General features: G+C 35.4%; 1 protein-coding gene across 1 annotated transcript in view; it reads right to left on the bottom strand.

Moving 5' to 3' along the window:
* Positions 1-1,198: 1,198 nt before the first annotated feature.
* The window catches only part of LOC136041441 (WD repeat-containing protein 74-like), a 48,236-nt gene continuing 35,264 nt past the window's right edge, over positions 1,199-14,170 (bottom strand). The window contains exons 7-8 of the mRNA XM_065726109.1: positions 7,082-7,280; positions 1,199-1,428 (exon numbers count right to left, since the gene is read on the bottom strand). Of these exons, the coding sequence (XP_065582181.1) occupies positions 1,210-1,428; positions 7,082-7,280 (418 nt within the window). The 3' untranslated portion in view covers positions 1,199-1,209. The remainder of the gene's footprint in view (positions 1,429-7,081; positions 7,281-14,170) is intronic.

Genomic DNA, 14,170 nt, shown 5'->3' on the forward strand with positions numbered 1-14,170 from the left:
GCAAGTAATTTGACACAACACGCAATTGCATCTCTTTTATTAGAATTAAATAAATTTTTAGATAATCATTTCCATGTGTCTACTGTTTTCTACAATGTTAAGAAAGCACTTGACACATTAAACCATGAAATTCTTTGAGACAAAATAGAAAATACAGACATACGAGGGATAGGACTAGACTTAGTAAAATCATACCTTTGTAGACGTAAAGTTGTGGTGGATGTAGATGGAAAACTGTTGAATCCAAAAAAACAAAAAACTTAATGATATCGGTGTTCCTCAAGGTTCAGTATTAGCTCCGCTCTTATTTCTAATTTATATTAACAACCTTCCGTAAAGTTTGTAGGGGAGTATTAGTCTTGCTATTTTATTTGCAGATGACACAGCTATATCTGTCAAAGCGAGAGATTCAACTACATTAATTGGACACTTAATTGTAACCGCTACTTCAATTTATCGACGGTTTGGTTCCAATAATATAGTACCAAATTTTACTGAAACTGAACTTATTGTTTTGGTGATTCAAAACGCACCTCTCAATTTATTTCTTGTCAGGAGCTTCAGGTTAGTCAGAATAACATTTGTTGGGTTCAGTCATATCGTTATTTAGGAGTTTTTCTTGATCCACTGATGTCTTTTCCTAATCACGTTGATCATTTAAGGGTTAAACTTGCTCAAAATAAGATGTCGATGCACAGTGTGAAAAATATTTAACCATCTGTTGATTTTACCCCCTTGTCCGGCTCGATGGTGGGCGGGGTTATACCGAATTCCTTTTGTATGATCTGAAAGGTCAAGGTTTTCACTTAGGTACCTAATGCTATTGCTTGCGAATAAATACAAGCTGAATGATAAAATTCAAATTGATCAATCACAAAAATCTCAGCTGTATTTAAAGAAGCAATTATTAAAGATTGTTTTTTTAATGTTTGTTTATTTACCTTTAATGTTGTAATTTTAATAATTTATTATGTTTCTCTTTATATGTTTTGTTTTTGTCTCCACGATGGGATGTCCTCCCATGCCCGCCCTGTCCAGCATTTCTTTTCTCCCATCCTTTCTTTTATTCCTTGTTTTTTAGGTTTTTGTTGTTATTGTTTTTTTTAATTAAGTTAATTTTGATACTATTGCTATTATTATGACGAGATTTTTGTTTTGTGTATGATGTTTTGTGTATGAATGACAATTACAAAAAAACTTCAGGAAACCTCATGTGTATTTCAACTTTTTAGAGGCATTGCCAGATACACACTCCATATTATTCCAAATATCATCATTTTCATCATCCGATATCGTGATTTCTTCAATACTATCATCCCCTTTGGGAACTGGAGTTTGCATTTCCTCTTTAATTTCTAGCTCTTCCGTTTCATCTAGGGCAAATGAAGACCTCATAAGGATAGAATTTAATCGACTCTTCAAATAAACCTGAAAAAAAGTAAGTTGAATGAGACACGATAGCCTAAAATAGATTTTGGTGCCATGTCAGAGAAAATAAGGAGTTTATTATCTTCTTAGAAACCAGGTTTCTAAGAATATTCTCATTTATGTCCCTGGAGGCTCACTGAAAGCATTTTGGGTCTTAAGTCGATAGGAAGAAGGTCTTCAATCACTCATTCACGTTCTTGGAGGCTCACTGAAAGCTTTCTAGGGTTTTAAGACGTAGTAAAAGGCTATTCAATGCGTCATTTTACGCATACATCCCTTAAACTCCAGGCCAATCAAAAGCAACGGTTATTAAGCTTTCGGACGAAAAAAAAAAAACAAAGGATAAAGACTTTCCCGAACTACTGATGGCGGATAGAGCGTCGAATCGACATTTGAGCCGCCGATTTTTTTTTTTTTTTAACAGGTAGCAGGCCTGTGACCCAGCCTTACGAGAGCGGGGATTGAATCCTGGGCCCTATATTGCCACGCAGGACATCACCTACTGTGCTACCATAAGGGGAAAAATCAGACATAATCAGTACTCCGCTACACTATGGGACATTTAACTCTGTATACAGTGCCATTTTAAACGTAACCTCATTTACAAGCATAATATCATAATACCAAAGCGGCAAAAATGCGCATTATTTCAAACTAGCAACACTCTCCAATAAGGGGTTCCACCCCTTATTTTTTTCTTTCTTCAGATAAATGACACGTTTTCGTTTCCGTAATTTCATTTGCTTAGATTTGTTTATATTATAATTGTCAATAAAAAGTTAAAGTCTCGTTGCTAAGCTAGTGATTTTGCAATAAGGAAGCATTCAAGCTAAATTCTATTTTTGTCTTCTTGATCTAGGCTATTGAAAGATAATATTATTCAAAAGAAGCCAGTGGTTTGAACGTTAATTTATCGGATTGGCCAGGGCCAATCGAAGGTCCACCCCTACGCAAAGTTCGTTGTATAGAACTAGTGATTTAGTTTTTAGTCAACATTGAAACTCCGCTTTAGGGAATCTGTCTTCAGAGTTTATAGATTTGGGTTAAAATGATCTTTGGAAGAATACATATGAGTTGTTTTCTATAGCCGAAAAATAGATTATTTTTCCAGGAACCCAGGCAGGGTAGGAATAGAGTTCGCGAGAAAATACCGTCATTTGTATATCGCGAAGGGGGAGGGCGTTTACTCTCCAAAGACATAGGTGGAGATATTAGTAGTGACCCAGGTTGTGGTACCCGTGGCCGAGAGTGCCCGTTTGACCATTCAATCACATTACCATACCCTGGAACAGGGTATACCGTAATAGGGTATTACCATACTCTATATTTACGGTACAGTAGTGGCGGCCGCGATGCTCTCCATTACAATATTTGGCACCAGCGTTGGTTCCATTCCAATAAGGGATGCAGCACCAATTTCCGCGCCAACAGAAGTACTAAAAACTTAGTAAACAAACTTCAAGTATTATTTTTTAAGTTCTTAATACGCTTTGTTCCACAATAACACAATCCAATAATTTCAGTGGCCATAAACATTTACAGTTAGCGTTTACGCCTTGATGAGCCGCTAATCAGCTCCAAAATAGTTGCTCTAGCAGTAATTTCTAAGGAATCACTGCGGAAAAACTTCAACTATGTATCTGAGAAATGTACGTAAGCTCAAAAGAAAGCAGACAATTTTAAAACCAGAGATGATATAAACAATCAATTGGAAAATGTCAACCAACAATAGTTGCGGTTTCTTATGTAGTTTTTTCTATTATTTAGTTTGGTCGAGCTTTTTTTTAATATATTTTTTTCATTGAAGACGGCTTAGCGGAGGTATTTTACAAACACGTCTGCTTTTTCTCTTATTCATTGGCTAAACAGTGCTCATTTGTCTGTCCATTTGTTCTCTTCATTCTTTCGCTCTTGTTTTTCTTGTACGTCATGTACATCCAGTGTGGTTCCCCAACCTATTTACGACAGACGTTGTCTAGTTGTATTGGTTGGGGATAATCACAGAACAAAATTTATCATCTTCAGGTAGATATTAGCTTTATCTTCACGAAATTATTTATAAAGAGATACATCTCTCACGATGTATTTTTTTTTTCTCGTGCAAAAATAAACTTCCCTATGTATAAACCATTATTCAGGTACATGAGAAAGGTTATATTTCTCTTTAATTTATAAGAGAGTGGAGCATTCCCGAGTGCTAATTATTTTTTATTTTTCTGCTTTCTGTGCTGTGCTAAAGTTCATAAGTTCACAATTTTATTACTCCACATTCACAAACAAATAAGTAAACTAAATTACAGTTTCACACTGGAGAAAACCTATAAGGGTTTGCGGTCGCGCAAAAGTCCACACAACTACTTACCTATTGATTCCACTATTTACTTAAGCCTCAACTATTTAATTAAACGTATTATGAATAAAGCAAAAATAAATAAACAATAACCTATACATATACGCCAGCATTACGCCTATGCATACAGCATACGGCAGTATATACACCGGCATTTGTGAAAAAATAGATAAATAAATAAATAAACTGAATTAAAAATAATAATGAATAAATAAGATATAAAAGAAAAATAATAAGACTTAAAGTCTATTTCATTAAAAAGTGAACATTGACACACAATAGACTTAATGAAGTGAAAATCTCCAGCCTTTCCAATGCGAGATTCGCTTTTCTCACCAGGTCTTTCACAGATGAGGCAAACAGAGTTAAAACGGCATCACCAGGAAACGAAATAAGACACATATCTTTCTAATAAAGACGCATGAGTTTAACAAAGATGAAGTAAAGCAGCGGACCTAACACTGACCCTTCACATCACACTCACACATTCACACATCACACACATAACACTACTTTCAGGAATCTCCCTGTGAGATGCCTTTCAAACCACTTTAAGCACTTTCCACGGACATCTAGCACCTCCATTCGACTTCGTAGCATTTGAACAGCAACTGTATTGAATGCTTTGCGAATATCTATAAATATAGACTAAGGTGTTTCACCTCTGTCCACACCACTGTTAATTGATTCCATAAGTTGCTGCGAAGCTTTCGTTGTCGATTGCCCTTAGCGAAATCCGAATTGGGTCTCACTCAGCAAGCAATTAGCATATAGGAAACTATAAACACATTTATCAACAACTTTTTCTAATAAATTCGTAAACAATGGAAGGATCGAAATCGGTCTCCCATTCTCAACTTCCTTTTTAAGGGCCACCTTATGAAGTTATATCATTTCCCAGCTTTTAGCTGATCAGGCAAAATGCCCTTTCAAGTGATAGGTTTATAATAAAAAATAGACACAGTAAAATATAATGCAATATTGCCTTAAACACTCGAAGAGATAAGCCGCCCACTCCCGCATAAGAAGTTTTATTATTTTAAGCAGTTCACCACTTGTACACGGATCAAGGTTAATTCATAACTCTCCACTCTAATATCACATATAATGTGTTCTTAAACCTGTTGACATCTATTTTTTGCACTATTAGAGAAAAAAATCACCAAACTTATTTAAAATTCCAGGCTTATCAGGGGCGATTCCTTCAAGCTGTACTTCATCCCCTCCAATTTCAGAATTCCCACCGATCACTTCATTTATCAGTTTCCATGTTTCTTTCTTGTTTCCTTTACTATTTGAAAACTTTCTATTATAATATTCGGCCATAGCTTTGCGGCGTAATTTGTTCACTAAATTGCGCTTTTTTTTAAATTCATGCGAACCATCACTTTTATCATCTACATATCAGAGACAACGCAGTAGCGACAATCCTTCGCTTTCTTTCTTCCAATATTCCACTAATTATCCATCGCTTACGGGCTTTTACGGGGTTCCTGTTTCTCCACTTTCGTTACCTTAATGGGACACGCACTATCATAAATAGGTAGAATAACAGACATTAGATTATCAAGTGCCCTCGTAGGAAACTCTCTCGTAGGGGATTCTTCTCCAGAAAATACGGGGCTTAAATCGACAACACTAACTTCCTCCACAAACTTGTTGAAGATTCCTTTTTCATTAACCTTGTCTTTATTTAATTTGTCTTTGGCCTGTGCAACTGACACTTGACAACAGTGTCTTTTAAAAGATAAAAGATACTTGGTCCTTCAACTCTTCTTCTTCTGAGTTTCACTTTCAATCAGACTATCAGCCACAATTTAAAGCCTCCCTTTATCATTTTCAATTGCCATAATTAGCCGTGTTCTAGAAATCAGATATTCTGACATAAAAGTAAAGCATAAAGTTTATAAAATGTAGAAGTCCGCATGTGTCAACATACATTTTGATATTTAGGCTACTGAATATTTAGTCAACTGAATTTACCGTTTTCTAATTAAAATCAGATTCTCTGACATAGAACTAAGAAATAAAGTGTATAGAAAGTAGAAGCCCAAATTATTGTGTCACCCTGTATCTTATTATTTAGGCCATTGAATATTTCATATACCGAATATAAGCATTTAACCAGCTGATTTTACCGTTTTCTAAGCAAATTGAGAAATTCTTGCCTAGAACTAGGAAATAGTCTATAGAAGGTTAATTTTCACATTTTTATTCCGCCCCTCATTTTAATATTCAATCTATTGAATGTTTTTACCGCCAATTTTTAATGTTAATACTGACGTTCTAATATTTACAAATATAATTCTTAGACAACTAAAAGATTTTTGAATTTGACTTTGGAGTTGCAGCTACCACACTAAGAACTCGTCGCAATACAAGATTCAGAAGAGCCCAAAAAGGTACTAGATTCATTGCTAATTTTATTTATTGTCGAATTTATGCTAAATTTATTTATTTCTAAATCTATATTTATTTCATGTATTTCTTAAACAGTTATAAGATCTAAAATAATAACTTGACTTATGAGCTGCCGCTACCACACTAAAAACTCGTCGCAATACAAGATCACCTGATTCAGAAGAGCCCAAAACGGTACTAGATTCATTGCTAATTTTATTTATTGTCAAATTTATGCTAAATTTATTTATTTCTAAATCTATATTTATTTTTCACTAGCGTTTAGCCCAAATACTGTTATTTTTACCTGTTTTCGCTGGGGAGCCGATAAAATAGCTAGATTTCTCTCGAATGAGTCTATTGATTTGATTGTAAGAGTTAACAACTTTCCTGAGCTTTGAACAATAAACATCACTGTTGAAAACCTTTGAATCTGGTGAATATGGTTGGCGAAAAGGGTTCCTAATGGAGACCAATTTTAGGATTTGAGTTCAAATTGTTCGTTGCGGCGGTAAAAGTTGCCACAAGAACCACCAGGTCCTGTCACAGTTATCTTTGACTCACAGTCTCCATAGCTCCTGGCAGCGGCTTCATCCGTTACACTGTTATTAATTTATGCATCTGATTCTGTTTTGGACCAAACTTAATGAATTCAAGACCTTACTCTAAGGCCCTAAGGCCACTAATATAATACCTTAAATAAGAGTTCCTCGAATTAAGTTCGTGGATTGGGAGACGGAGGTAAAGACTGACATTTGCGACATAGTCTTATCTTACTCTGGGCAGTCATTAAGTTCTGTATTTGGTGTCGCATTTCTGTTCTGTTTTGGAAGAAACTATATTAACTTAAGACCTTAATCTAACACCTAAGAACTTAAGACCTTAGAGACATTAATCTAATACCTTAAATAGGAGTTTCTTTGTATTAAGTTCGTGGATTCGTAGATGGCGGTCCAGACTGACACTAGCTACATACGGTCTCGTCTTGTGGCATACTACATCTCTAATTCCGCCGACTAGCCCCTTCATGCTGTGAACTATTCTTCTTTGTCTCAAGTCGAAGAGGCCTAACCGACCTCGGCCACTACCAACTACAACTTCCCTAAAAGAAATAAAGTGCAATTTAGTAACAAAGTAAATAATCGAGACTTAAGAAAAAGAAGGGAAAAAAGGTTAATCGATTTACGAAAAATTAAGTAAATTAGTCTAAGAAATTAGTTAATCGATTTAACATGGATTCAAAATGACCTCATCCCTAAGAAGCTAACTTTCGGATCTTTTAAAAACTCATAAAAAAAACTCGTTTTAAAACCGAAAAACGGTTACCAGACAAATGAGTGTAAAAGTATAAATTGGAAAATGGCCCTTTTACTAGTTTGGCCCTCTAATTTTGGAACCTTATTCATCTTCTTTTCATCTGGAATAACTTTTGTTATTAACTTATTTAACAGAACTAATTAGCCTACTTAACAGTACCAATTCATTTATTTGGCTTTCGGACCATTGAAAAGCTCATAAAAAACTGGTTTTGAAAACAAAAAACGGTTACCAGAAAAATGAGTGTAAAGCATAAATTGGAAAATGACACTTTTACTAGTTTGGCCCTCTAATTTTGGAACCTTATCCATCTTCTTTTCTTCAGGAATAACTTTTGTTATTAACTTATTTAGCAGAACTAATTAGCCTACTCAACAGTACCAATTCACTTATTTGGCAAACAATTAACGGGCAAAACAGGTTCGGCTTTCGATTTTCCAGCACTTACTGCATTTCATTTTAACAGGATGAAAACAATTGACATATTTCTTTTACCAAAAAAAACTATTTAATTGGTATCATAATTTTTAATATTTGTGCAATTTACTGGCAAGATTAAATTTTAGACAGTATAATTACGGAGATTGTTATGCGAAAAGGTAATTGAGACGTCTTGAATCTTGGGTTTTATACCAGCTATAATAATGAGGGCTATATAATAATCCGTCTTGTTCAATCAAGTTCAGGAATTTATTTCCTGATTTTTTCCCTTCGATTTTTTTTAAAGTTTTTTCTATATGTCAGTGCTATCGTCTACTACACTCCGGTAAAGATTCTTCACCCAGTGGAGCCAAGATTCTTTTTGTTTTCCTTCTTTTTTTCAGAGAAACTACACACCAAAACACGATAAACACAAAAAATAAAATCCTAAATTTTTGTTTTACGGAACATGAAATTATGGAAAAAGATTTCAGGATAAGGATAACTTAAATTAGGGATAAAATAAAAGTAAAAAAAGAATACTACGTCATTGCCATGCCCAAAGCTCGTATATGACATTTTAACACTTCTAAGATAATTATATCCCAATCAAAGAGATTGAGTATAGTAACATCTTAAGATTTGTTTCTTCAGATCTCAAGTGGACTGAATTCAAGAAGATTTTTCTGTTCCAGGGAGCTAGGTGTTATTACAAAACTCTCCTCCCTGACAGGTAAATCTTGCCTTTTTTCACGTCGTGCATAAGACCATTCAAAACCGCACACGCCCCTTTTTGGCTGTTTTAGACCGCTATCAGATGCTGAACAAGAATCTGTATGTGCGTGGGGTTGACATTTCAAAGGCGTTCGATTCCATTATTCATTCACAGGCTATTTTTTCTCTATTGAGAAATTGAATAAACCGTTTTCTCTATGGTTTTTATGGAATTGGCATGGCAGTGCGTCCTTACGGGTGCGGATAGGTAGCAAGCTTAGCTACTCCGTCACTGTTCGGAAAAATGTGAAATAAGGCTCTGTCCTTAGTCCAGCTCTTTTCAATAACGCCATCTGAACCGTCATTAAAAACATTCCTCAATCCCTAATTGAACCCTATATTAAAGCCAGCCACTTCTATTATGCACACCATTCTTCTGATATCAGATGATCTCAAGGTTCTCCAAATTGCAGTTGACATAGTCTGCTCTGGTCTCAGTGAGATTGGGCTTCATGTCGCCTTCTCTAAAACTGAGATTCTCGTCTACGCTTGTCTCAGAAACCTCCCTTAACTATCAATGTTGGCCCAGAAACTATTTCCGCGTCGTTTCCCCTGATATATTTAGTTCTTCCTTTTGGCTCAACGTTAAAAACTACTGAAAACTTGTTATCACAGCGTTGTAAGAAAAGCTTACAAAGTCGCACGGGATGCGTGCTCGAGCTAAAGGCCAGTTTCACAAAATAACCCTGGACAGCTTTCCAACACTTTTTCCGCTCCGCATGTCTTCTTCTTGGTCCGTTTATGGAATTTTTTCACATTATTTGAGTGGAAGAAAATTTTCCATTTTCCTTTAATTTCCTGTATCTTCGAAATGCTCTAAGTTTATTTCATCCTTGTACAGACTGTTGAAATAAACTATTATTATTAATAATATTCTTGCCCTCTTTTTGCCGATATTCGAAAAAGCCGTACCTCTCGTCTCCATCGTGCTGAAAATCTAGCAGATTTAGCGGCAGCTTCTTGATACCCTGATACCAAACCCCTGCCATCAATCCAAGATCGTTTCGACGTGGTAACTATGCCAGTCTTTTACAACAAAAAAAATGCAGTCTTTTACAACAACAAAATTAATAAAGCTCATTCCTGAAAGAGCTTTAAGCGTAAGTCGTCAGAACACAGCCCGGCAGGAATACTCTGAGCAGGTATACACCACCAGAAATATCTAAAAATAAACTTTGCTCGACAGACCCTCACCATCTGGAATAGCCTCCCAGCAAGGTAATTCCTGAAAATTCCTTGCTTGAAAAATTCAAGCGAAAGTACAACAAATATTTCAAAGTTGAACGTAGATGAGAAACTTGCCAGGACCAACGTCATGTCATATTATTGGAGCTGCGAAAGTTGTAATAAAAAAGGTAAGATCAAAAAAGCAATGTTTTTCCAATCACAATTCAATCATTAAGTAAAAAAAAATTCAACTGAAAGTAAGAAACAACATTAAAACTTAAAAGTAACAGAATATATTACGTATATGAGGAGAGTTGCCTCATCCTCAACACCTCGCTCTTAACGCTGAAGTTTTTTAGTACTTCTAAAAAAGCTTCTTTTCGTTCTAATTAAACGACACTTGTGTTTCAGGAGTCGTTCTTAAAGAATTGGGACAATTTTCAAACCTTAGCGTAAACAGCGAGGTGTTGAGGAGGGGTAACCCTCCTTGCGAAGAATTTCGCATAAAAATCCAGGCAAATTCCCCCAGTGGAAAATTTCCCCCGAAAAGTTCACCCCATGGAAAATTCTCTCCGTGGAAAACACAACAGCTGAAAATTCGTCCCCCCACCCAAAAAAAGTACGCATACTTTCCAAAGCAAATAAAATACGTATACAATGGGCAAATTTTATAACTTAAGACCTTTCCCCAGGGGCTGTAGGAGGTCATTTTATCTCCAAACGCGTAGTTATCGGGCACTTCAACTATGCTGAACAGGATGGTTACCTCAAACTTTTGATCGGACGTTTTTGGCGATAAAAGGGACATGGGAGGGGGCCTAGTTACCCTCCAATCTTTTAGTCGCTTAAAAAGGGCACTAGAACTTTTAATTTCGGTTCAAATGAGCTCCCTCCCGATATTCAAGGATCACTTGGTCAATACAATCATCCCTGGAAAAAACAAACAAAAATAAACAAACAAATAAACACGCATTCGTGACCTTTCTTCTGGCAAAATTCCAATGAGTAAGGTCAAAGGTCATTGCATTGACCTTTCAATGCAAAATTCCATATTTTCGCAGATAGAAGCTTGAAACCTCTAAAGTAAATTCTATCTGACACGCTGAATCTGATTGTGTGATTTTCATTAAGATTTCTTTGACTTTCATGGGGTGCCCCCCTTTTTTCGAAAATCAGACAAACATTCTCAGGCTTGTAGCCTTTTTAACACAAAGCTCAAGGAAACTTAAATATTTGGAATCAGCATAATAAGCCAATTCTTTTGTCATATATATATATATATATATATATATATATATATATATATATATATATATATAGAAACTGACGATAGGGTCAACAACAACAAAAAAACTATCAATATCATCTAGCGTTTGGCGACACTTGGCATTTTTTCAGTGTAATAATAAGAATAACCAATTTGATAAGTATAATTTGTAAAATTAGGGTAGTAATAAGTGTCTGATCTCACTTCCTGAGAGAAATTAAATAAAAAAAAACAAGTTTTTTTTTAACTGAAAGAAAGGAGCGACATTAAAACTTAAAACGAACAGAAATTAGTTCGTATATGAAAGGGGCTGCTTCCTCATCAAAGCCCCGCTCTTTACGCTTAAGTATGACTCTTTCTCTCAACTCTTCTTTTTAAAACAGTAAAAAACTTTAGTGTAAAGAGCGAGGCGTTGATTAGGAAGCAGCCCCTTTCATATATGAAGTAATTTCTGTTCGTTTGAAGTTTTAATGTCGCTCCTTTCTTTCAGTTAAAAAAAACTTGTTTTTTTATTTAATTTATCTCAGGAAGTGAGATCAGACACTTATTACTACCCTAATTTTGTCAGTACCTCGCTCTTTACACTAAAGCTTAAATTTTGTCACAATTCATTAAGAATGACCCCCGAATCACAAAAGCCGTAGAATAAATAGTTGAAATTACTAAAAATACTTTAGCGTAAAGAGCGAGGTATTAGGAGGAGGTGAGCCCCTCATATGCGTAATAATTTCTGTTCGTTTTAAGTTTTAATGTCGCTCCTTACTTTCAGGTAAAAACACTTTTTTTTTCTTTAATTTCTGAACGTTTTTGAATCAATGCATGTTTTGATTTTGGCTCTCCGCAGAGGAATAAATAAAACGAAATTTGCATATTTTTTTTTTTTGGCTAAATGGCTTTCTCATAGTTTTGATCGAATGATTTTGAGAAAAAAGGAGTGGGGGAGGAAGCCTAATTGCCCTCCGATTTTTTGGGTACTTAAAAAGGCAACTAGAACTTTTAATTTTTTACGAATATTTTTATTAGTAAAAGATATACATAACTTATAAATTAGCTTCCGTAACGAACTTTTGCATTCTCTTGTTTTTATTACATATATGAGGGGGTTCACCCCCTTGTGATCGTTGAAATTACTAAAATACTTTAGCGTAAACAGCGAGGTATTAGGAGGAGGTGAGCCCCTCATATGCGTTATAATTTCTGTTCGTTTTAAGTTTTAATGCTGCTCCTTACTTCCAGTTGAAAAAACTTTTTCATATTTATTTTTCATTGTTTTTTTTTAAATAATGCTAGAAAATCCTGCGCTCCCGTCATGGAAATTTTCTTCCCCCATGACATATTCCTCGATGGAAAGTTATCCCAACATATCCCCCTCTTCTCAACCCCTCCCCCCACCAAAAAATCCCCCTGAAAACGTCTGTACACTTCCCAGTAACCATTACTATATGTAAGCACTGGTCAAAGTTTGTAACTTGTAGCCCCTCCCACGGGGACTGTGGGGGAGTAAGTCGTCCCCAAAGACATAGTTCTAAGGTTTTTCGACGACGCTGAATAAAATGGCTATCTCAGAATTTTGATCCGTTGACTTTGGGAAAATAATTAGCGTGGGAGGGGGCCAAGGTGCCCTCCAATTTTCTTGGTCACTTAAAAAGGGCACTAGAACTTTTCATTTCCGTTAGAATGAGCCCTTTTGCAACATTCTAGGACCACTTGGTCGATACGATCACCCCTGGGAAAAAAAACAACAGAAAACAAACAAACAAACAAATAAACACGCACCCGTGATCTGCCTTCTGGCAAAAAAAACAACAAAATTCTACATTTTTGTAGATAGGAGCTTGAAATCTCTACAATAGGGTTCTCTGATACGCTGAATCTGATGGTGTGATTTTCGTTAAGATTCTCTGACTTTAAGGGGTCTTCCCCCTATTTTCTAAAATGAGGCAATAACTTTTAATAAGACTAAACTTGACGAAACTTATATGTCTAACATCAGCATTGAAATGCGATTCTTTTGATGTAGCTATTGGTATCAAAATTCCATTTTTTAGAGTTTTGGTTACTATTGAGCCGGGTCGCTCCTTACTACAGTTCGTTACCACGGACTGTTTGATATGATTACGAAGTTGGAACAAATGCCAAGTGTCACCACTCTTATAAGTTACTCATATTCTTTGCTTCGATCTTCCTGTTCTATATTGCCATTCTGATCCTCATTTTTAGACCAGCCAAACAAACGGTTTTGGGGAGTTATATCAGTAGTGTCTACACAGTAGATATTTCCCAGATAAAAAAAAAGCCCATACTGAGCATTAAGAAGAATACTTATTGGCATCGTCTAGCATATTTAGAATTCATAAAAGGATTCTGATGTCTGGTTGAAATGTCCATAAATCTTTTATTTTCGATTTATTAGCATGCTGAAAGTCGTAAAACAGAAATTTTAAAATTTGTAATCCTTTTACAAGTTCATTGTAATCCATCGTCCTTCCATTATCTATACTTGATAAACTCCACCAAATCTTTTTAAAATTTAAGGGTCAAAGTGCTGGCTTAACTCCTAAAAGTCTATGCTAAGAAGCGTATTTCCAAATAAAAACGATTAATGCTCCTAATTACGATAATGGCATGGCTTAATATATAGCCTATAAAAAAAACTGTTCGTGGTAACGACCTGTAAGTAAGGTGCGGCCTAGGCTAATAGCAGCCACAATTCTAACAACAATATATTGAGTTTTAACAACAATATATTGGTATAAATGTATGGGTATGTTTACCGGCACAATAGGTGGAGAGAAGGAAGGGCATCTTCAGTGTCGTCAAGGAATTTCCCATGAGGGAGGAGGCAAGTGTAACCAGTGACTTACGATTTTTTCCCACGTTTAAACCGAAATATTGGGTTTCGTGTTATTTTTATATAGCTTATCTTTTTTAATTATACTAGTTTTATTATAAATTTTATTTAAGTTATTTTTTATACAGTTTTTGACGATGAACTACAAGTAATTTAAGAACTGTAAGCTACTATTAGCAACAAACTCGTACTATTA

The sequence above is a fragment of the Artemia franciscana genome, unplaced genomic scaffold (genome assembly GCF_032884065.1).
Source record: "Artemia franciscana unplaced genomic scaffold, ASM3288406v1 PGA_scaffold_23, whole genome shotgun sequence".
Lineage (NCBI taxonomy): Eukaryota > Metazoa > Arthropoda > Branchiopoda > Anostraca > Artemiidae > Artemia > Artemia franciscana.